The 22,984-nt window shown below is 41.5% G+C and overlaps 1 protein-coding gene across 2 annotated transcripts in view; it reads left to right on the top strand.

Annotated features, from left to right (window-relative positions):
• Positions 1-22,984, top strand: part of LOC124006840 (splicing factor, suppressor of white-apricot homolog) — a 150,779-nt gene that overhangs the window by 7,300 nt on the left and 120,495 nt on the right. The window contains exons 4-7 of one of the 2 annotated variants that reach the window (XM_046317029.1): positions 1,547-1,620; positions 6,213-6,432; positions 6,654-6,748; positions 12,561-12,726. In XM_046317029.1, coding sequence (XP_046172985.1) covers positions 1,547-1,620; positions 6,213-6,432; positions 6,654-6,748; positions 12,561-12,726 — 555 coding nt within the window. Of the gene's footprint in view, positions 1-1,543; positions 1,621-6,212; positions 6,433-6,653; positions 6,749-12,560; positions 12,727-22,984 lie in introns of both variants that reach the window. The other variant, XM_046317028.1, reaches the window with a different exon arrangement.

Below are 22,984 nucleotides of genomic sequence, written 5' to 3'. Positions count from 1 at the left end.
CACACACACACACACACACACACACACACACACACACACACACACACACACACACACACGACAAATCAATCCGCTGGTGGAGAGGCTCACACATTAGCTTCAATGAAAATCCTATGATACATTTTTTATCATGGCAGGCTCCCCGGAGACCCAAACCACTATTTGAAGCCCTGGAGCTATAAAAAAGAAAGCTTTTCAAGATTCAGCTCTGAATGTGAAATAGTCTTACTGGCTTGCAACTGTACTGACTGTTAATCACCTGTGAGGTCCAGTACTGGGCTCCAACCCCTCCACTAGGCTCTGTTTTGGCCCACTCTAACCACATGAATACTAAAGCCCGGATCCTGTTTGGTATCCCAGAGACAGCCTGCACTAGCCAGTCCAAGTATCCACACATATTGAGGGTAAACCGATTCCAAAATGTGGACATTGTCTCAAAGCCTGAGGCACTTAGCTAGAAAGTCTGTTATCTCATTGGCGCTAAAGTATCTTTGCTTTGGACTTGACAGTCAATGTCAAGTCGTGACGGTCAGTCCAACATCTTGACTGACAACCTAACACTGGGGGAGGGAGTGTTAATGATGAGAGTGTCTGTCAGGACACTCTACTTCACGCCGGGCCTGGCTCTATCCTCTAATTAGACAGTCGTTCATAACACAGCTAACAGCAAACTGTTCTGCAGCTTGAAGTCTGTTGACAAAAGCCTAAATACCAGGCTTATTTATCAGCCAGGCCACTGCTATTATCAAGACCTAATGTCTCTGACAGCCCAACCATGCTAGCCCACACATTGTCAACGTGGAAATGAACCGTGTACCTATATCCTTAAATAAGAGATGTAGGGAAAGCTGTCAGCACTTGTGCGCCTCCCTTCCCCCTCTAGCCAGCACCCAGGTGCCCCTTCCTCAGTAGATGGTACAGTACTATTGCTATGTATCTGAGTGCTGTCAACAGTATCGTGTAACCTGGCCTAGCGCTGCCTGGGATTACTCAGCAGTATAAAACCCTGTGTGTGTGTGTGTGTGTGGGGGAGGGGGGATTTGATTTAGTCAGGGATGGAGTTCTCAGCATGAACCAATCATTTGGCTCTGTTGTGGTGCCGGCGCCGGGGCACACCTCGGGCGTTTGGCGGAGTGCTTGATTAAATCTGCACAGTGGCGTCCATTAACCGTAGAAAGGTCTAGGCTGGGCTCCTTGGCTGCCATTTTTGGCATTAAATGTGCTTACCGCTACATCCATCTGCAGCCTCCCCACAGTGAACCAAAGCATAAAATTGTAATCTAATTTCCAGCTGACTTGTCCTCCTATTATTTCACACTGGGGGGGATGGGGTTGGATGTTGTAAATAATTGTGACAGAGACCGCGCCCTCCCAGAAAGTTAAGATTAAGTAAAGCTGTAACTTTGAGTGCCTCGGGCAATGTGGCCGGATGAGAGTGGGTAGAGGAAGGAGAGGAGGAAACGTTGAGTGGCTGTGTTTCACAGTGAATTCTAATCTATTTTCCTCTCTTCTCTCTCTGACCTTATGGGTTGTTCCCCATCAGAAGAAGCAGAGCCGCAGGAGAGCGAGGAACCCTACGTGGCACCCCCGGGCCTGGCAATCCCCCCCGATGTTGAGCTGGTGAGTGCCCTACACAATGTCCCACTGCTTCATGCTTAAATCTACAGGACGGACCATAGGGGTGCAGAATGGGTTTTGGGCAGATCAGAGTCATAACTTCATTTTAAAATGGTGGGTCAGGTGGTCAACGGTTCCTTTTCTACAACAATTCCTATTATGGAGCCACAGAGAGAGAATAGGAAGGGAACAGAGCAGAGATACCAGCAGAACTTAGTCCCAGCTGGTGAGGACTGTGTGTGAGGTAGTATTGATGTTGTGAGGCCCATCAGACTGCCAACAGACAGGGGGTGAGGCCAGAGACTAGGCGAACGATAAGGTGTCTGATCTAGAGGTTATTGAGGTCATCACTCACATCCTGCAGCCTGGGAGGAGTCTGAGAAGAGGAGTCTGTGCTGCCTTGGTTTGCATCAGCCAGTATCAGGGGGCCTGCATCCTGACTGTCTCTCTCCATCTCAGTCCACCAGGACAGGCTGTCCACTCTTCTTCTGCTGCTGCTTCCCCCATTGACTGCTGCTCGCCTTTCATCTGCAGGCTTCTTTTTATTGTAGACTGGGAGGCTTTCATCTCAGCATGGCCTTGATTCACACACACACACACACACACACACACACACACACACACACACACACACACACACACACACACACACACACACACACACACACACACACACACACACACACACACACACACACACACACACACACACACACACACACACACTCTACCCAACTTCAGACTTACGCAAACACACACACACACACGAAGTGATTCAATAAAATGCATGTGACAGATAGTTCTCCCTCGCTCTGGCTGTCAAAGCATCCTCTGTGATGTCCAGAGTAGACACACACTGAGACAATGGGCCCACCCACGCCACAGAATCCTTACCTGCTGATTTCTTTCTACGTGTCCTTGTAATGAGATTTCGATTGGGGACCCAGCAAAGCCCTTCCAATTGCTCTGCCTTGAAACGGTCAATTAGTCAAAGCCAGCACCATTCTCAGAATATATGATCTGAATTATTAATCTGTGGATGTGGCTGTATTTCCCCCACATTATCACAAGTCTGAGTGCTCAGGCAGCACGAGCAGACGGTCTGACATCCTGGGGGTTGGGGAGAAGGAATCAGCTCTCGCTCTGCCTCTCTGTATCATGACTCCATAAGAAGTTCCTTGTTCCTCATTTATCTTCATAATTGCAAGGTTATTTGCCGCTACGGAGCTTTCTACTCTCGCAAGCGCTCTGAGGCTCTGAATGCATTAGGAGTTTATGTGTAGAGGGACGCTCCTACAGAGTGCAGGCCTAAGCGTCTCCTCTCCAAAGGTCTTCATTTATTATTCATTATTTTAGATTAATGAGAAATTTTATTTTCACGATTTGTCGCTCTCTTTTTTTGGTACTCTGAGGGTACCTAACGAAAATGATTCACTGAAAGTACACAGCCTCAGTGATATTTAATAATGTATCACATCAAATCCAAATGATTTCTATTTTATAAATGTATGTTAAAGTCAAGAAGCCATGGGATAGCCCCTTTTTTCAATTTTCGTCTAAAATTACATACCGAATATAACTGCCTGTAGCTCAGGCCCTGAAGCAAGGATATGCATATTCTTGGTACCATTTGAAAGGAAACACTTTGAAGTTTGGACTTTGAATGTAGGAGAATATAACACAATAGATCTGGTAGAAGAAAATACAAAGAAAAAAACATTATTTTTTTCTACAAATATCTTTGAAATGCAATAGAAAGGTCCCAGTTCTAGCCACCACTCTGGTTGTAATTGCGATGGTGTCCACAAGATGGCAGCAGTGTATGTGCAAAGTTTTAGTAAGGATAACTTAAAGTATGAGCGTTCTCCATGACATTTATTGTGAAGTCAACCAGAACCATTTGGAAAAATCGTGAAGGAGACAGTTGCATTCATATACAATTTTTTATGCAAGAATATCATCAAATCTGTATACTTGGACTTTGATTTACTTTTACAGTATTAGTAGCCATATTACAAGTTCAACATTTGCAAAACAACCAGTTTTCATAACTTCATAACTTATAATTTTTGTCCAAAAGGAAAAGGCATACTGTCGCAAAAGGTTAGCCCCTACATTTTGCAACAGACACAGGATTTCGGGATACTCCCGTAAAGCCCAGCTCATTGGCTATTTAGCTAGCTTTGTTTGACCCCGATTGGTGCTTATTTGACAAAGATACAGTCGTTCAAGTGAAGACATCCTGCATCATCGGCGTGCCATGAAGGTGTCGCTCTCTGACCAATTATGGTGTCCTATAGGATATACTACACCCCTAATATATAGTGAAGTCTTGTTACGTTCTAGGATCTCTGAGGAATGCGTACAAATGTGATTTGGCAATGTTTATGGTGAGATTTTCAGATTCCTTTCTTTGCAAATTGGAAGTGGAAATACAAAATCGATCGTGCATGCTATATGGAGCTTTTATAGTAGAGGCCGACCGACTAATCGGAATGGCTGATTAATTAGGGCCGATTTCAAGTTTTCATAACAATCGGTATTCTGCATTTTTAGACACTGATTGTGGCCAAATACATTGCACTCCACGAAGAGCCTGCATGGCTGACTAACTGTTAAGTGAGTGCAGCAAGAAGCCAAGGTAAGGTGCTAGCTAGCATTAAACTTATCTTATAAAAACAATCAATCTTAACATAATCACTAGTTAACTACACATGGTTGATGATATTACTAGATTATCTAGCTTGTCCTCCGTTGCATATAATTTTTGTGGTGCCTGTTAATTTCTCATTGAATCACAGCCTACTTCGCCAAACGGGTGATGATTTAACAAGCGGATTTGCGAAATAAGCACTGTCGTTGCACCAATGTGTACCTAACTATAAACATCAATGCCTTTCTTTAAAATCATTACACAAGTATATATTTTTAAACCTGCATATTTAGTTAATATTGCCTTCTAACATGAATTTCTTTTTAACAAAGAAAATTGTGTCACTTCTCTTGCGTTCCGTGCAAGCAGTCAGGGTATATGCAGCAGTTTGGGCCGCCTGGCTCGTTACGAACTGTGTGAAGACCATTTACTCATAACAAAGACCGTAATTAATTTGCCAGAATTGTACATAATTATGACATAACATTGAAGGTTGTTCAATGTAACAGCAACATTTAGACTTAGGGATGCCACCCGTTAGATAAAATACGGAACGGTTCCGTATTTCACTGAGAGAAATGTTTTGTTTTCGAAATGATAGTTTCTGGATTTGACCATATTAATGACCTAAGGCTTGTATTTCTGTGTGTTATTATGTTATAATTAAGTTTATGATTTGATAGAGCAGTCTGACTGAGCGGTGGTAGGCAGCAGCAGGCTTGTAAGCATTAATTCAAACAGCACTTTCATGCGTTTGCCTGCAGCTCTTCGCTGTGCTTCAAGCATTGAGCTGTTTATGACTTCAAGCCTATCAACACCCGAGATTAGGCTGGTGTAACCGATTTGAAATGGCTTAGCGGGGTGCGCGCTACTAGCGTTTCAATCGGTGATGTCACTCACTCTGAGACCGTGAAGTAGTTGTTCCCCTCTACAAGGGCGGCGGCTTTTGTGGAGTGATGGGTAACGATGCTTCGAGGGTGGCTATTGTCGATGTGTTCCTGGTTCGAACCCAAGTAGGGGCGAGAAGAGGGACGGAAGCTATACTGTTACACTGTCAATACTAAAGTGCCTATAAGAACATCCAATAGTCAAAAGGTATATGAAATACAAATGGTATAGATAGAAATAGTCCTAGAATTCCTATAATAACTACAACCTAAAACTTCTTACCTGGGAATATTGAAGACTCATGTTAAAAGGAACCACCAGCTTTCATATGTTCTGAGCAAGGAACTTAAATGTTAGCTTTTTTTTTTTACATGGCAAATATTGCACTTTTACTTTCTTCTCCAACACTTTGTTTTTGCATTATTTAATCCAAATTGAACATGTTTCATTATTTATTTGAGGCTAATTGAAATCAATTGATTGTATTGATGTATTATGTTAAGTATTCATTCAGTTGTTGTAATTGTCATTATTACAAATATATAAATAAAATCGGCCAATTTAATCGGTATCAGCTTTTTTTGGTCCTCCATTAATCGGTATTGTCGTTGAAAAATCATAATCATAACCTCTACTTTATAGGATATGAAAAACGACACTTCATGATAAATCAGAACAAGATTTCAGAATTTAAGTACATATTTCACCTTCAGAGGTGAATTTATTAAACCTATTGCAGTGATAAGTGTTTTGTTGTTAGGAGCTCTCCTGAAACAATAGCATGGAATTTATTCACAGTAATAGCTACTGTAATTTTTCAGTTTTTGATTTGTTAAAAAAAGTTTGAAATATCCAATAAATGTCGTTCCACTTCATGATTGTGTCCCACTTGTTGTTGATTCTTCACAAAAAAATACAGTTTTATATCTTTATGTTTGAAGCCTGAAATGTGGCAAAAGGTCGCAAAGTTCAAGGGGGCCGAATACTTTCGCAAGGCACTGTAACTTTCCTGTCTGCTAACTTAGTGCGTGTGCTCTTCCGTTCTCCTCTCCAGCCAGCGACCACCAAAACCCATGCCATCATTGAGAGGACCGCCAACTTTGTGTGCCAGCAGGGGGCCCAGTTTGAGATTGTTTTGAAAGCCAAACAGTCTGGCAACTCCCAATTTGACTTCCTGAACTTCGAACACTACCTGAACCCCTACTACAAACACATCCTGAAGGCCATGAAGGAGGGCCGCTACACCCCTGCATCCGACAAGCAGGACTCACAGGGTAAGCCACGGGGGTCAAAGAGGTTAACAAAAAGAGTTCATATAGAAAGTGTTGGAAATAATGTATGGGATACATAGTTTTATACTATAATGCATGTGAAATCTTTGAGAACGGGGGCAGAAAATGTATGTTAAAAACACAATACATAAACCGAATTCAGAATGCAAGTACTTGAGACATGAACCATTATTCTTTATTCATACTTTAATGTCTTTTTATAGACTCTGATGATTCTGACGATGATGGGGATGGGAACTACCTCCACCCCAGCCTGTTTGCTCCTAAGAAGAGTTCTCGCCTTGAGGAGCTGATGAAGGTAAGGACCAGATCTGTGACTGTCATGGAACTTTGGATCACAGTTATTGGTCAGCCAAATGACTGCGGTCAATGTAATAACCATTCGAATAGCAAAAATATATAATAATAATAATATTTTTAAGACAAACATTTTATCCTCTCCTCCACTCCTGACCGCATGTGCTGCCATAGAAATAGAATGAATAGAACGGGTTCCCTATTCAAGTCAATGATGGCGTAATAGGTGGATTGGTGCCCATAAGAGCAAAGCAAGAAGGAAAAGCAGGAAGTGTAACCATCAATATGTGCTGTTATTTGTTCATTCAACTGACATGACAAAAAATACATTCCATTGCATGAGCCATTTTAGTTAAACCCCCTAGAGTCGATGTCCGCTTCCCCACAAAAATCAAATTAGCATAATACAAAAAGCCCCATCAAAATCCATCTGTTTAAGCTAGAGATATCTTTTTTGTTGTTGTTGCATGGGCTGCGTCTCAATCCACGTTCGTAAGTGTCTCACCTTTCCATAGTGGGGTCATATTAGCTACGGATGTTTTACTTGAGAAGACCATTTTTGGGTTGTCTCATGGTCTGACAAACAACCCTTTAGCTTGGCCACCTTCCAACGCATAAGTAAAAGGCCGCCATTGGCGGTACAATGCTTTCGGGAAGTATTCTGACCCTTTACTTTTTCCACATTTAATTATGTTACAGCCTTATTCTAGAATGGATGAAATAGTTTTTCCCCCTCGTCAATCTACACACAATACCCCATAATGACAAAGCAAAAAAAAGAACGGGCCTCCCGAGTGGCGCGCTGGTCTAAGTCACTGCATTGCAGTGCTAGATGTGCTGTCGCACTGGGCGTGACCGGGAGACCCATGGGGCAGCGCACAATTTGGCTCAGCGTTGTCCGGGTTAGGGGAGGGTTTGGCTGGCTTGGATGTTCTTGTCCCATCGTACACTAGCCACTCCTGTGGCGGCCCGGGCGCAATGCACGATGACACGGTCGCCAGGTATGCCGTGTTTCCTCCGACACATTGGTGCGGCTGGCCTCCGGGCCTAGTAGGCGTTGTGTCAAGAAGCCGTGCGGGTTGGGTTTCGGAGGCCGCACTTCGCCTCCCCGAGTCTCTATGGGAGTTGCAGTGATGGGACAAGACTGTAACTTCCAATTGGATACCACTAAATTGGGGAGAAAAAGGTGTTCAATCTTGGTCCTCAGACTGGGGCGAAGGTTCACCTTCCAATGACATGAAACATACAGCCAAGACAACGCAGGAGTGGCTTTGGGACAAATCTCTGAATGTCCTTGATTGGCCCAGCCTGAGGCTGGACATGAACCTGATCGAACATTTCTGGAGAGACTTTGGATGGGGAGCGTCGCTGCACAGCTATTTTCAATCTGACAGAGTTTGAGAGAATCTGCAGGGAAGAATGGGAGAAACTACCAAATACAGGTATGCCAAGCTTGTAGCGTCATACCCAAGAAGACCCGAGGCTATAATCACTGCCAAGGGTGCTTCAACAAAGTACTGAGTATAGGATCTAAATACTTATGTAAATGTGATATTTACGTGTTTTTATTAAAATACATTTTCAAAAATTAACTGTTTTTGCTTTGTCAGTATGGGGTATTGTGTGTAGATTGAAGATAAAAAAAAAGTCTAAAATTGATTAAATACAAACGTAACAAAATGTGGAAATAGTCAAGGGAACTGAATATTTTACAAATGCACTGTATATTAGACAAGATAGTTAAGGAGTGTCCAACTATAAAATATAAAAATTCCCCTCTCTCTCTTGTTGATAGGCTAAGAATATGATTGGGCTTTCATCATTTTATGCTTGCATGGCTTTCTCCTGATCAAACAATTAATTAAACTAATGAGTTCCATCTCAAAAAGTAGTTTGAATAACCCTAAAACGTATGGTAGCCAGGGGACTAATAATTATAGATTAAAAAATGTCAATAGCCAATAGAAAAATCTAATGACAAGTTTAAGCTTATTAAGAAAGAAATTATCCCTCCATGCGATACGGAAAACCAAATGTCCAAGTTAAAGCTATGAACCGTAGCCTATTTCCCAAATATTCCAATAGCCTAAAGGTGTTGCTGCTTTCAAAAAGAACAAGAATGAAAGTCTGGAGTTTATAGGCATAGGCTATTCTCAATCACAGCCTTATAAATGATTGAACAAACAATATTAAGAGAGGACGATGAGGCAATTATTAGTTAGTTCTGAAAACGGTGGTTAAAAAATAATACAAAAATGTGTTTCACGTTTTATGAGTAAATAATCACGGTTGGACAGGCCTGGGCAAAGGCCGGCCCTGGGGCCGCATGCGGCTCGGGACCTGATTCAATACGGCCCGCGGAATCATGCTCAGATTACATAAAGAATTTGCTATAGTAAAGTTTTGAAAAACGTATTTGTTTTTCAAATTAAAAGCCCAATGAATACTCGCCTTTGTATAATGATTTAACTAACTCCCACCGCTTTTGGGACATTTATTTTGAAGGCACATATAAATAACATCTGCACGAGGACAGACCGTGACTGACAGGCTGACACACGTCACAGTTACAAATAGTAGCTAGCTAGAAATTGCGCAAAAATGTGTTTTTCAAAGAAAAGGAAATTAGACCATGAAAGTAGGGTGTTCGAGCAAGAGTGGACATCGAAATATTTATTGAGGTATCAGGGAAAGCTTAGTGTGCAAAAAGAGGGCATCTCTGTCTTTGACTACAACTTGTCCCGACACGTCCAGACGAAGCGTGCAGAGAAATATAGGAATGTATTCTAAAGCAGAGGGCCAATGCATCGAAAGAATTGCTTTCTCAGTTGCAAAAGCAGCAAGGACTTTACACAAAACTGCATTCAGCAAACGACAGAATTACGAGAGCTAGCTATGTACTGTCCCTCAAAATTGCTAAACATAGCAAGCCATTCGCTGAAGGGTGAATTCATTAAATAATGTTTTTTAAATCTTACTAGGCAAGTCCGTTACGAACAAATTCTTATTTACGATGACGGCCTAGGAACAGTGGGTTAACTGCCTTGTTCAGGGGCAGAACGACAGATTTTTACCTTGTCAGCTCGGGATTCGATCGAGCAACATTGCGGTTACAAGTCCAACGCTCTAACCACTAGGCTACCTGCCGCCCCAGTTTAATTGACTCTGCAGTAATACCTTGCCCCGTCAAGAAAGAACTGTTTGAAAATGTTTCCCTGTCAAGACGAACAGTGACACGGCGTGTTGAAGCCATCGTAATGAATATGGAACAACAGTTGAAAGACATATGATAAAGGATTTCACCTATTTCTCGTTGGCCCTGGATGAGAGCAGTTTTGGACGTGTCGCGGCGCAGTTGTTGATATTCTTACGAGGCATACCCCCAGACACTGAAATTATGGAGGAGCTTGCATCAGTGCAGTCGATGAAGAGCACAACCACAGGGAAATATTTATTGGAGGTTAATAAGTGTGTGGCAAAGCTGGGACTGAGTTTTGAAAAGTTAACCAGTGTGACCACTGATGGGTGACCAAACTTGGCAGGAAAAAATGTTGGCCTTTTGGAAAGGATGCAAGATCAAGTAGCTGAGCTGAACCCAGATCAGAATTATTTTCCTGCATTGCATTATTCATCAGGAGGTGCTCTGTAATTTTGTTCTGAAAATGAGCCATGTTGTGGATATAGTCACTAAAGTGGTAAACTTCATAAGATAAATTTTTTTAAACCACAGGTAGTTTGTCTCACTGTTGGAAGAGACCGAGTCAGGTCATGCAGATCTCCCCTACCACACAAACGTGAGATGGCTGAGGTTGGGGAATGTGCTTAAAAGGGTGTGGGACCTGAAATCGGAGATTGCTGAGTTTTTGCAAATTAAAGGAAAATGTGTATTTCCCTCAACTGCAAGATAACGAATTGTTGACTGATTTTTGCCTTCACCGTGGACATCATGGCACTCATGAATTAACTGAATTCCAGTCTGATGCAGTGATTGGAGAACTATTCAAAACAATGTCACCGACGAGGTTTTAAGCATCTCTCGATGAACAAAACTTTCCAAAGATTAGGAGTCGTGCTCAGATGTTTACTGTTTGGGTCAACGTATGTATGTGAACAGGCATTTTCAGTGATGAAATATAGCAAGTCAAGGCACAGATCATCTCTTACTGACTCACCTCTCAGCAATTCTGTGCATTGCGACTATACTATACCAGACTACACTGATGTAGTCAATGCCCATCAGAGGCTTCACTCCTCACACTGATTGAGTTGTTTAAATGTAATGTTGAGCACTCTCTCTTTCATGTGTTTTTGTGCATACCTGTTGACAAGAGTTCTGTCCGTGGTGCTGAATGCACAGTGTTCTTTGCCCTCTGTGTAGTTCATTGCATGTTGAATAATGAAAATACCTACCAAAAGGAGAACATGGATGTGGTTTATTTCTGTTCATGTTAAAATTTTTAAATAAGTAGCATATCTGGATGTGATTTACAGTAGATATCTGTCAACACAGTCATACACATGATGTATAATCCTGTAATATGATTCCAGCCTGCAATGGCAAAAATATATTCTAATATGGCCCACCATGAAAATAATTGCCCAGGCCTGCGATAGGACAAAGGTTGACATCCCCCAGCCTTAGCTGAGATAATTGGATATGAGAAAGCATTATTGTGAAAAGCACTCTAAGTCCCCACCATATTGCTTTGGTCTGTCTTATTTAGACATAGTTATCTTGGCTTTGAAGGGAATAAAGAAACCATAAAACTATGGAATTAGTTCATCTCAGGGCCTTTCTAGAGCAATTATCTCCCATCCATACGGGCTTTGACCGTTCAAGCCAGCCCACAATTTGTCTAATGGCTTATACTGTATTTTTTTATTTATAGGGTTTAACCATTAGCTAATTAACCCATTGGTTAGGTTTTTAATGTTCAAAAGCCCATAGACTTTTGAATTAATCACACATTACTGTTAAGTTGTTGTATTCAACAGCGTAATTGGGCCTGATTTCAAAGTGTGTCTCACTTCAAAGTGCTTAGATTTTTGTGGTTGAGGATGAGCTACCATCAAGTATTTTTCTCCTCATCTCTTGATTTAATATTCTGTAGGTTTAATCACTGTCACTTGTTGTAATTCCGAGTGAATTGCGCTAAGTAAATGACGAGATAAAAGGCTCTTAAATAAACCAATGTGATCAGATTTTCGGCCCAAATTTAAAAAGGTCTCAATCCTTTAAACGTACATTTGATTTTCTTTCCCAATTTACTTGAATATCAAGAGTCCCATCTTTCCTTTAGATCCTTTAGTCTGTTCTTTTAAAGGGTTTTGATAACTTGTATGTCAACTCTTATTGCACACACAAGGCTAGAAAAACCTGTATAAATCACCAGTGTACATGTTTACATATTATTCAATTAGTATATTAGTCCAAACTTCATGCTAAATGAGTTGTAATAAGTAGGTCATAACATGACACATGTATCAGCTAGTTAGAACCATTACTCTGTCTTGCGTTGTTTGTCCTCTCCATCAGCCAGAGTAGTCTTAGTTTCACCGCTATAGCTTCCTATTGTCGGGACCGGTTACCTAGTGGTTCAGAGCGTTGGCCCGGTAACTGGAAGGTCAATGGTTCAACTCCCCAAGCCAACTAGGTGAAAAATCTGTCTATGTACCCTTGAGCAAGGCACTTAACCCTAATTGCTACTATAAGTTGCTCTGTATAAGAGCATCTGCTAAATGACTCAAATGTAATTGTTGGGGGTAATGCTGAGTAGTTCTAAGCCTTTTAACCAAATCTATTTGTGTTGTAGCCCCTCCAAGTCATGGACCCAGACCATCCACTGGCAGCGCTGATCCGGAAAACCCAGCAGGAACGTAACGGAGCCGCTGCTGCTGCCGCCATCATGGCAACCAAGCCAGAGGAAGTACCCGCAGAGCCAGCTGTCCCCGCCACACCTGCAGAGTACATCGCTGACCGTGAGTACAGTTTCTCATTTCTGAGAGTCCAACTGGGAAACTGTGAAATCCAATATCTGATGAGCATTCATATTAGCGCCGAGGGAGCCTCTTCATTTCAATTTAGTCCTGGTCCACTTAATTTCTCTCCCCATTTTTTATATATATTTTTTATTTCCCCCTCAGTGCAAGCTCAGTCTCTCAGACAGGCAGAGTGGCACTAAATTGTTTAGTATTGAGCAATGAACTCCTCAAAAAGAACAGTCCACTCGTTATGATTCTCAATGTTTAACAAACGTTGGTGTTCATATCCGATGAGAATCTCGAGGAGGAAAGGTACATTGAATTAGCCCAGCAGTAAACATATTTGTCGGACACAGGCTCATGTTCCAGCTGTAGCCATGGAGGTGACCTTGCAGCTCATAATGGAAAAGCTCATTAACATGGTCTCCTATAGACCCATGACACTGCTGAAACGTCCTCTTCCAGGAGGTCAATTCCAGAAAGCATTTACATTTACGGCATTTAGCATACATTCTTATCCAGAGCGATTTACAGGAGCAATTAGGATTAAGTGCTTTTCTCACGGGCACATCGACAGATTTTTCATCTTGTTGACTCAGGGATTCGATCCACCGCTAGGCTACCTACCGCCCTTCAGTCTTTGAGGACTGTTCAGCACAGACTGAATCCAGGAGTGATTTAATTTCACCACATGACCCTCAGGGATTGTAAGTACTTAAAGGTTCTTGAGTTTTCAAGTCTCTAAGAATTTTTATTTTTTATTTTTTACACGTTTCTTGTCCTTGAATTTGTGCCTAGTTCATTTTCGGATCTGCAGTGAGCAGTTGGTTTGGACGCGCTGACAAACTGTGTTCCCCTTGCTCTTCATTGACGGCAGGGTTGCTGTTTGTTTTGCCCTGAACGCCGGTGGATAGAATCCAAAGTTGCTTTTCTGGCAGCGCCCACAGATGTTTGCTTCCTCTAAATGCAGACATCATTTCCGCTTTTCTGACACACACACCAACCACTCTGCCAGCCTAGAAAAGAGCAGCTGCATAAAACGACCAGCTCTCTCTCGCTTGACCCAAACACTTCTCGAGGCATCCGATGCTACAGAATCTCCAGAATCTCTTTCTTGGCTTCTTTAAACCTTAGCAATTTTCTCTCTACTGTCTGCATTAGTTCTAGGTGATTGATGGTGAAGGTGGTGGGCGTGATATGGAGTGCCAGGCTAACTCTAAACGTCCTTGAGAGATGTTCCTCGCAATTTGACTCCTCTTATTTCCCAGGGTCAACCCTGTCTTCCCTCTGTCTGGTGCTTGGGAGAGACTGCTCAAGCTGAGTGAGCTGATTTGTCTTAATTAGCGGGACTGGAAGAGCTCCACAGCAGCACAGACATGGATTTTTAATGCGTTGGCTTACGGCGACAAGATTTGAGAGATTTTGCTCCCGTAGATCCGACTTTTATTTCTGTGCATGGCGCTGGGTCTCTGAGAGAATCCCTGTAAACAGACTGGAGAGGATCAAAGGCACCAGAGGAATATCCTCCTGTTTCTGCCAATGACTGGCGTATTGAATGGGAATTAGGCAAGAGGGGTTTAGAAGCGTGCAGCATTGCAGCTCCTTCAATTCATTATAACTTTGCTAGCTCTTCAAGTGCCTAGTTTCTATTGGGCCTAATGTTTTGTGGTGTCACCTGATCTCAAACGACCACTTATTCCCTTCTATTCTACTGGTCTATGGATTCTCTGTTGTAATACAAGCACATTCTAATAGAGTGAATGTGGAGCATATTAGATCATTTGCATCATCACTGAAGACGACTCTTCCTAGAAATGTAGAGAAGCTGTCAAGACTGCAGTAGGGGACTGGGCTTTTCTATCTTGAGACTGGGCTATTCTTTCTGTCCTGTTGGGTGACATACATCCCATTCTCTCTTGACCTCAGAGGCCCAGATGAGGCAATGTAGCCTACTGTTACACTGTTAGTTTAACAGTCCATAGACAAGCATCTCACAATACACTGCACTTTACATCCATCCACAATGACTCACCAACACTCCTCCGCGAAGCAGTCTATCCACTTATCGGTTTCACCCACCTCGCCTGTGCTCATTGGCCACTACAATCCGTGTGTGTTTGACACTTACAAATTCATTAATGGAATTTATCCTATAGACCGTTATGGAGGGGGACCTTTTGAACTGTGCTTGTGTAGTAGAGGTCGACCGATTATGATTTTTCAACGCCTATACCGATTTATTGGAGGACCAAAAAAGGCTGATACCGATTAATCTGACAATTTTTTTGTAATAATGACAATTACAACAATTCTGAATGAACACTTATTTTAACTTAATATAATACATCACTAAAATCCATTTAGCCTCAAATAAATAATGAAACATGTTCAGTTTGGTTTAAATAATGCAAAAACAAAGTGTTGGAGAAGAAAGTAAAAGTGAAATATGTGCCATGTAAGAACGCTAACGTTTAAGTTCCTTGCTCAGAACATGAAAATATATGAAAGCTGGTGGTTCCTTTTAACATGAATCTTCAATATTCCCAGGTAAGAAGTTTTAGGTTGAAGTTATTATAGGAATTCTAGGACTATTTCTCTCTATACCATTTTGTATTTCATTAACCTTTGACTATTGGATGTTCTTATAGGCACTTTAGTATTGACAGTGTAACAGTATAGCTTCAGTCTCTCTACCTCGCTCCTACCTTGGCTTGAACCAGGAACACATCGACACCAGCCACCCTTGAAGCAGCGTTAGCCATGCAGAACAAGGGGAATAACTACTCCAAGTCTCAAAGCAAGTAACGTTTGAAACGCTATTAGCGCGCACCCCGCTACTAGCTAGCCATTTCACATCGGTTACACCAGCCTAATCTTGGGAGTTGATAGGCTTGAAGTCATACACAGCAGAGCTGCTGGTAAACGCACGAAAGTGCTGTTTGAATGAACGCTTACGAGTCTGCTGGTGCCTACCATCGCTCAGTCAGACTGCTCTATCAGATCATAGACTTAATTATAACATAATAACACACAGAAATACAAGCTTTAGGTCATTAATATGGTCGAATCCGGAAACTATCAGCTCGAAAACAAGACGTTTATTCTTTCAGTGAAATACGGAACCGTTCCGTATTTTATATAACGGGTGGCATCCATAAGTCTAAATATTGCTCTTGCATTGCATAACCTTCAATGTTATGTTCTGTCATAAATTCTGGCAAATTAGGCGGCCCAAACTGTTGCATATACACTGACTCTGCGTGCAATGAACACAAGAGAAGTGACACAATTTCACTTTGTTAATATTGCCTACTAACCTGGATTTATTTTAGCTAAATATGCAGGTTTAAAAATATATACTTCTGTGTATTGATTTTAAGAAAGGCATTGATGTTTATGGTTAGGTACACATTGGAGCAACGATACGCACCGCATTGATTATATGCAATGCAGGACACGCTAGATAACTACACATGTTTGATGATATTACTAGTTTAACTAGTTTCCCGTAGTAAACGGGATACTTTGTCAGGACAAGATGCATATAATTGACAGCTTAGGATAGAAAACACAAGTTTCCAAAACTGTAAAAATATTGTCTGTGAGTATAACAGAACTGATGTTGCAGGCGAAAGCCTGAGAAAAATCCAATCCGGAAGTGCCTCATGTTTTGAAAGCGCTGCGTTCCAATGCGTCCCTATTGAGCACAATGAATGGGCTATCAACCAGATTACGCTTTCTCCGTATTCCCGAAGGTGTCTACAGCATTGTGTCGTAGTTTTACGCATTAATGTTGAAGAATACCCATAAGCGGCTAAATTACGCAAGTGGTCACCTGATGGCTCCCATAGTGACTCTCGCGTAAAATACAGAGGTAGCCATTATTCCAATCGGTCCTACTGAAAAACGAATTGTCCCGACAGATATATTATTGAATAGATATTTGAAAAACACCTTGAGGTTTGATTATAAACAACGTTTGCCATGTTTCTGTCAATATTATGGAGCTAATTTGGAATATCTTTCGGCGTTGTCGTGACCGCAATTTCCGGTCGATTTCTCAGCCAAATGTGAAGAACAAACGGAGCTATTTCGCCCACAAAAATAAACATTTTGGGAAAAAAGGAACATTGGCTATCTAACTGGGAGACTCGTGAGTGAAAACATCCGAAGCTCATCAAAGGTAAACGATTTAATTTGATTGCTTTTCTGATTTCCGTGACCAAGCTACCTGCTGCTAGCTGGACAAAATGCTATGCTAGGCTAACGATAAACTTACACAAATGCTTGTCTAGCTTTGGCTGTAAAGCATATTTAGAAAATCTGAGATGACAGGGTGATTAACAAAAGGCTAATCTGTCTCGATATATTTCATTTGTGATTTTCATGAATAGGAATATTTTCTAGGAATATTTATGTCCGTTGCGTTATGCTAATTAGTGTCAGATGTTGACAACGGTCCCGTTCATGGGATGGGGTGTCACTAGAGGTTAACTGACTTGCCTAGTTAAATAAATATTAAATAAAAGTGTAAAAAAAATCTGCCAAATCGGTTTCCAAAAATACCGATTTGCGATTGTTATGAAAACTTGAAATCGGCCCTAATTAATCAGCCAACCTCTATTGTGTAGCACAGGGAAGCTGACTGCTACCAATGAATGTTTTTCCTGCTGAGCAACCCTTCTGGTCATGGATCGTTATGCATTCATAAAGTGGACTGTTTTATTAGCCAGCAGAAGCTCTCCCTTGTTGTCTGGCCGACCTTTAGTTTTGCCCTAGAGACCAGCATATAGCACGGGAATGGAGTTAAAGTTATTCTATTCTATTCTATCACCCCGTGTTTGGATTGCAATCCCAGGTTCAGACCTCCCCAGACACTTAGCCCCCCTGATGGGTATTGATTGAGGACTGGCTTCTTGAACCCCAGCTATCTGGAGGAGAGGTGTTTCTGCTCAAGATGCTCCCTATTAAAATTATTAGCTTTTGAAGTGGCTGGCGAAGGAGCAGAACTTTAATGTCTTCTAAGGTTCCAAAGCAATTTTTTTTTATATATATATATTTTTAACTGACTGAGTCAGAAACACAAAGCTTGATAGAATGCTGTAGGGTTGAGGTGGCGGGAGGCAGAGGTGCTGTCTTGGCTCTCAGTGGTGTTGAGGTTAGTGGTTAGAGAAATCATGCTCTCAAACACTCCAGTCAAATCCTATAGCACATATATGGCCCTCTCCAGTCCTCCTCCCCTGTCTTTGACTCTCTGTGGTGTGTGTGTGTCAGGGTTTCTGTTTGCCGGTAAATATATATATATATATATATATATATATATATATATATATATATATATAACTAATTGGCACTGGCCAATTGTCCAGGAGAAGGAAAAAAATCTCATTGTGAAATAATACAGTTTGACCAGTCATGCTTATCAGTCTATGGGTTAATTTGCATAATTGGCCTGTGTGTATATTTGTTATGTATGTTATTTAGATACAGAGCCTTTGAGCTGAAAATCTTTCACTGTGATTTTATAAGCCCAATCATTGCACAACAATTCTAAATGCAAATCGTGTGTTAAAAATCGTTTTTTTGGCCATGATAAAAAGAGCTGCTATTTTTATTTCTCAGCTGGTAATTGAAGCGCCCTTCCCATTCGCCATTTTAAATGCATGGGCAACGGAAGGTAGGCTTCATCAGCACGTCACACACCACTTTGCAATGAGCTGGAGGCAGTATGCATTTTGAAAACATATAGCTACTTAATTGTTTGAAACCTGAATGTCTTACTACATATTATGAGGCAAGTTTTACCTTGCTTCAAAGCTGCCTAGGCAAAATCCGACTATATCCGTGAAGGCAATTATTTTATAAAGACTTCCATATGCCAATGAAGCCAGTAGCCTATTTCTCTTGTTTTTTAATGGTTTTCAACTTTCTTTCATTGCCCGGTAGCCAAATGTTAATTTGTGCGTAGACTACTGCATTGTAAGCATTGCTGCACTAATAATGTTAAAAAGTAATAGTTTGTCAAAATGTTAAGGTGAATGTTCTGATATGTAGAATAGGTCAACTTTTCTACTATGGGGATAGTAGATTGACATTGGCTCGTAGGTGGCGTGTCCATAAGGCTAGGGTAGCTTTCCCTAAGTAAATGTAATTAAAATGCCAAATTTAAATAGCCTAATTAATTATTACTGTATCTCTGTTTTTTTCTCACCTTTATTTAACCAGGTAGGCCAGTTGAGAACAAGTTCTCATTTACAATTTCGACCTGGCCAAGATAAAGCAAAGCAGTTCGACACATACAACGACACAGAGTTACACATGGAGTAAAACAAACATACAGTCAATAATACAGTATAAACAAGTCTATATACGATGTGAACAAATGAGGTGAGATAAGGGAGGTAAAGGCAAAAAAAGTCCATGGTGGCAAAGTAAATACAATATAGCAAGTAAAACACTGGAATGGTAGATTTGCAATGGAAGAATGTGCAAAGTATAAATAAAATAATGGGGTGCAAAGGAGCTAAATAAATAAATTAAATACAGTAGGGAAAGAGGTAGTTGTTTGGGCTAAATTATAGGTGGGCTATGTACAGGTGCAGTAATCTGTGAGCTGCTCTGACAGTTGGTGCTTAAAGCTAGTGGGGGAGATAAGTGTTTCCAGTTTCAGAGATTTTTGTAGTTCGTTCCAGTCATTGGCAGCAGAGAACTGGAAGGAGAGGCGGCCAAAGGAAGAATTGGTTTTGGGGGTGACCTGCTGGAGCGTGTGCTACAGGTGGGAGATGCTATGGTGACCAGCGAGCTGAGATAAGGGGGGACTTTACCTAGCAGGGTCTTGTAGATGCCAGTGGGTTTGGCGACGAGTATGAAGCGAGGGCCAGCCAACGAGAGCGTACAGGTCGCAATGGTGGGTAGTATATGGGGCTTTGGTGACAAAACGGATTGCACTGTGATAGACTGCATCCAATTTGTTGGGTTGGGTATTGGAGACTATTTTGTAAATGACATCGCCAAAGTCGAGGATTGGTAGTTTTACAAGGGTATGTTTGGCAGCATGAGTGAAGGATGCTTTGTTGCGAAATAGGAAGCCAATTCTAGATTTAACTTTGGATTGGAGATGTTTGATATGGGTCTGGAAGGAGAGTTTACAGTCTAACCAGACACCTAAGTATTTGTAGTTGTCCACGTATTCAGAGCCGTCCAGAGTAGTGATGTTGGACAGGCGGGTAGGTGCAGGTAGCGATCGGTTGAAGAGCATGCATTTAGTTTTACATGTATTTAAGAGCAATGTATTTAAGAGGCCACGGAAGGAGAGTTGTAATGGCATTGAAGCTTGCCTGAAGGGTTGTTAACACAGTGTCCAAAGAAGGGCCAGAAGTATACAGAATGGTGTTGTCTGCGTAGAGGTGGATCAGAGACTCACCAGCAGCAAGAGCGACCTCATTGATGTATACAGAGAAGAGAGTCGGTCCAAGAATTGAACCCTGTGGCACCCCCATAGAGACTGCCAGAGGTCCGGACAGCAGACCCTCCGATTTGACACACTGAACTATATCAGAGAAGTAGTTGGTGAACCAGGCGAGGCAATCATTTGAGAAACCAAGGCTGTCGAGTCTGCCGATGAGGATGTGGTGATTGACAGAGTCGAAAGCCTTGGCCAGATCAATGAATACGGCTGCACAGTAATGTTTCTTATCGATGGCGGTTAAGATATCGTTTAGGACCTTGAGCGTGGCTGAGGTGCACCCATGACCAGCTCTGAAACCAGATTGCATAGCAGAGAAGGTATGGTGAGATTCAAAATGGTCGGTAATCTGTTTGTTGATTTGGCTTCCGAAGTCCTTAGAAAGGCATGGTAGGATAGATATAGGTCTGTAGCAGTTTGGGTCAAGAGTGCCCCCCCCCCTTTGAAGAGGGGGATGACCGCAGCTGCTTTCCAATCTTTGGGAATCTCAGACGACACGAAAGAGAGGTTGAACAGGCTAGTAATAAGGGTGGAAACAATTTCGACAGACAATTTTTAGAAAGAAAGGGTCCAGATTGTCTAGCCCGGCTGATTTGTAGGGGTCCTGATTTTGCAGTTCTTTCAGAACATCAGCTGAACGGATTTGGGAGAAGGAGAAATGCTTGGGCGAGTTGCTGTGGGGGGTGCAGTGCTGTTGAATGATGGAGTCCATCCAAATCATCCTGGCTCCTGGACCCTGTCTGTGCATTTCAAGGCTACCTTGAGACAATGACTTATCAGTGACCCGAGCCATGCTCAGATAACCCCTACCATTATGTTGCTTAGTTGTCGTAGTGCTTTTGCAGATTTACATTGTCCCAGAAGTGTTGGCAGTCATAATGTAAGTAATCACATTTTTGTCCCTTTAAGTCCTCTGAATGCTTCTGTCAATCCTAGAGCTATTATGTGCAGTAATCATGCACCTATGAGTTTTACTGAGTCGGTTTGCCCAAGTAGGAAGTCCACTTAGTGCAGGGTGAGCTGCACAATCTGCGCAAACATAAATATCACTGTCATGTCTACCTTTTTGATATGCCTCACTGTAAAGCAATAAAAACAGTCAAGAATCCCAGAAAAGGGGAAAAAAAATGTCCACATTAAAAACATGTAGCCTAAGAAACAAGGTTCATTAAATCGATAACTTGCTCGTAACAGAACATTAATATACTGGCTATCTTTGAAACTCACTTAGATAAAACCTTTGACACAGTGGTGGCAATACATGGTTTCAACATCTTCAGAAGAGACAAATGCCAATGGTGGATGTTTTGCAGTTGATGTTCAGTCATATTTCTGCTAAGCTTAGAAAGGATGTGATGTCAAATGCTGTTGCAGTAATATGGCTACAGGCTCATCTGCCTCACCTAAAGGCCATTCTGTTGAGAAGCTGCTATAGACCACCTAGTGCTAACAGTCAGTGTCTGGATAATATGTGTGAAATGCTTGACAATGTATGTGATGTCAACAGAGGTATATATTCTGGGTGACCTAAATATTGACTGGCTTTCATCAAACTGGCCACTCAAGAAAAACCTTCAAGCTCGAAACAGTGCCTGCAACCCGGTTCAGGTTATGAGTCAACCTACCAGGTTATTTCCAAACAGCACAGGAATGAAATCACCATGTATTGATCACATCTTTACCAATGCTGCCGAAATCTGCTCTAAAGCAAAATCCAAATCTATCAGATGTGGTGATCATATTAGTGGCCATATCTAGGAAAACCAAAGTTCCAAAGGCTGGGCCTAATATAGTGTATAACAGGTCATACAATATGTTTTGGAGTGAATCCTATGTTGAAGATGTAAAGAATATTTGCTGGTCTGTGGTGTGTAATGAGGAGAAACCAAATGCTGCACTTGACACATTTATGAAATCGTTTATTCCAGTTACTAATAAGCATACACCCATTAAGGATGAGGCAAAGGGGATGGCAAATAAGTTTGGCTGCACAGCCGATTGTCAAACATACTGGAAATTGAGAAATCATGTGACTAAACTGAACAAAAGTAAGACACTGTACTATGAAACCAAGACAAATTATATAAAGGATCTTATATATATATATATATATATATATGCTTTGGAGCACCTTCAATGAAATTTTGGACAAAAAGGCGAACTCCACTCCATCATTCATTCAGATGGCTCATTCATCACAAAACCCACTGATATTGCCAACTGCACTAATTTTTTTTTTCACTGGCATGATTAGCACATTTAGACATAACATGCCAACAACAGATTCTGAACCTACACATCCATGCAAAACTGACCAAATTATGAAATCCAAGCATTGTCTTTTTTTTTATTCCGTAAAGTGAGTGTGGAAGCGGTAAAAAAACAAAATATTGTTGTCTATCAACAATGACAAGCCACCTGTGTCTGACAACTTGGATGGAAAATTACTGAGGATGATAGTGGATGAGATTGCCACTCATATTTGCCATCTCTTTAATCTAAGGCAGCAGGAAAGTGTGTGCCCTCAGACCTGGAGGGAAGCAAAAGTAATTTTTCTTCCCAAGAATAGCTCAAACAGCTGCCCAATCAGCCTGTTACCAACCCTTAGTAAACTTTTGGGAAAAATTGTGTTTTACCAGATACAATGCTATTTCACAAACTAACAACTTATTCTCAGCACACTTATAGGGAAGGGCATTTAACATGTATGGCACTTACACAAATGACTGATTGGTGAGAGAAATGTATAATACAAATATTGTGGGAGCTGTTTTGTTAGACTTCCGTGTA

This window comes from Oncorhynchus gorbuscha, linkage group LG20, assembly GCF_021184085.1.
Source record: "Oncorhynchus gorbuscha isolate QuinsamMale2020 ecotype Even-year linkage group LG20, OgorEven_v1.0, whole genome shotgun sequence".
NCBI classification, from domain to species: Eukaryota; Metazoa; Chordata; class Actinopteri; order Salmoniformes; family Salmonidae; genus Oncorhynchus; species Oncorhynchus gorbuscha.
This window is presented reverse-complemented; position numbering and strand designations above follow the sequence as displayed.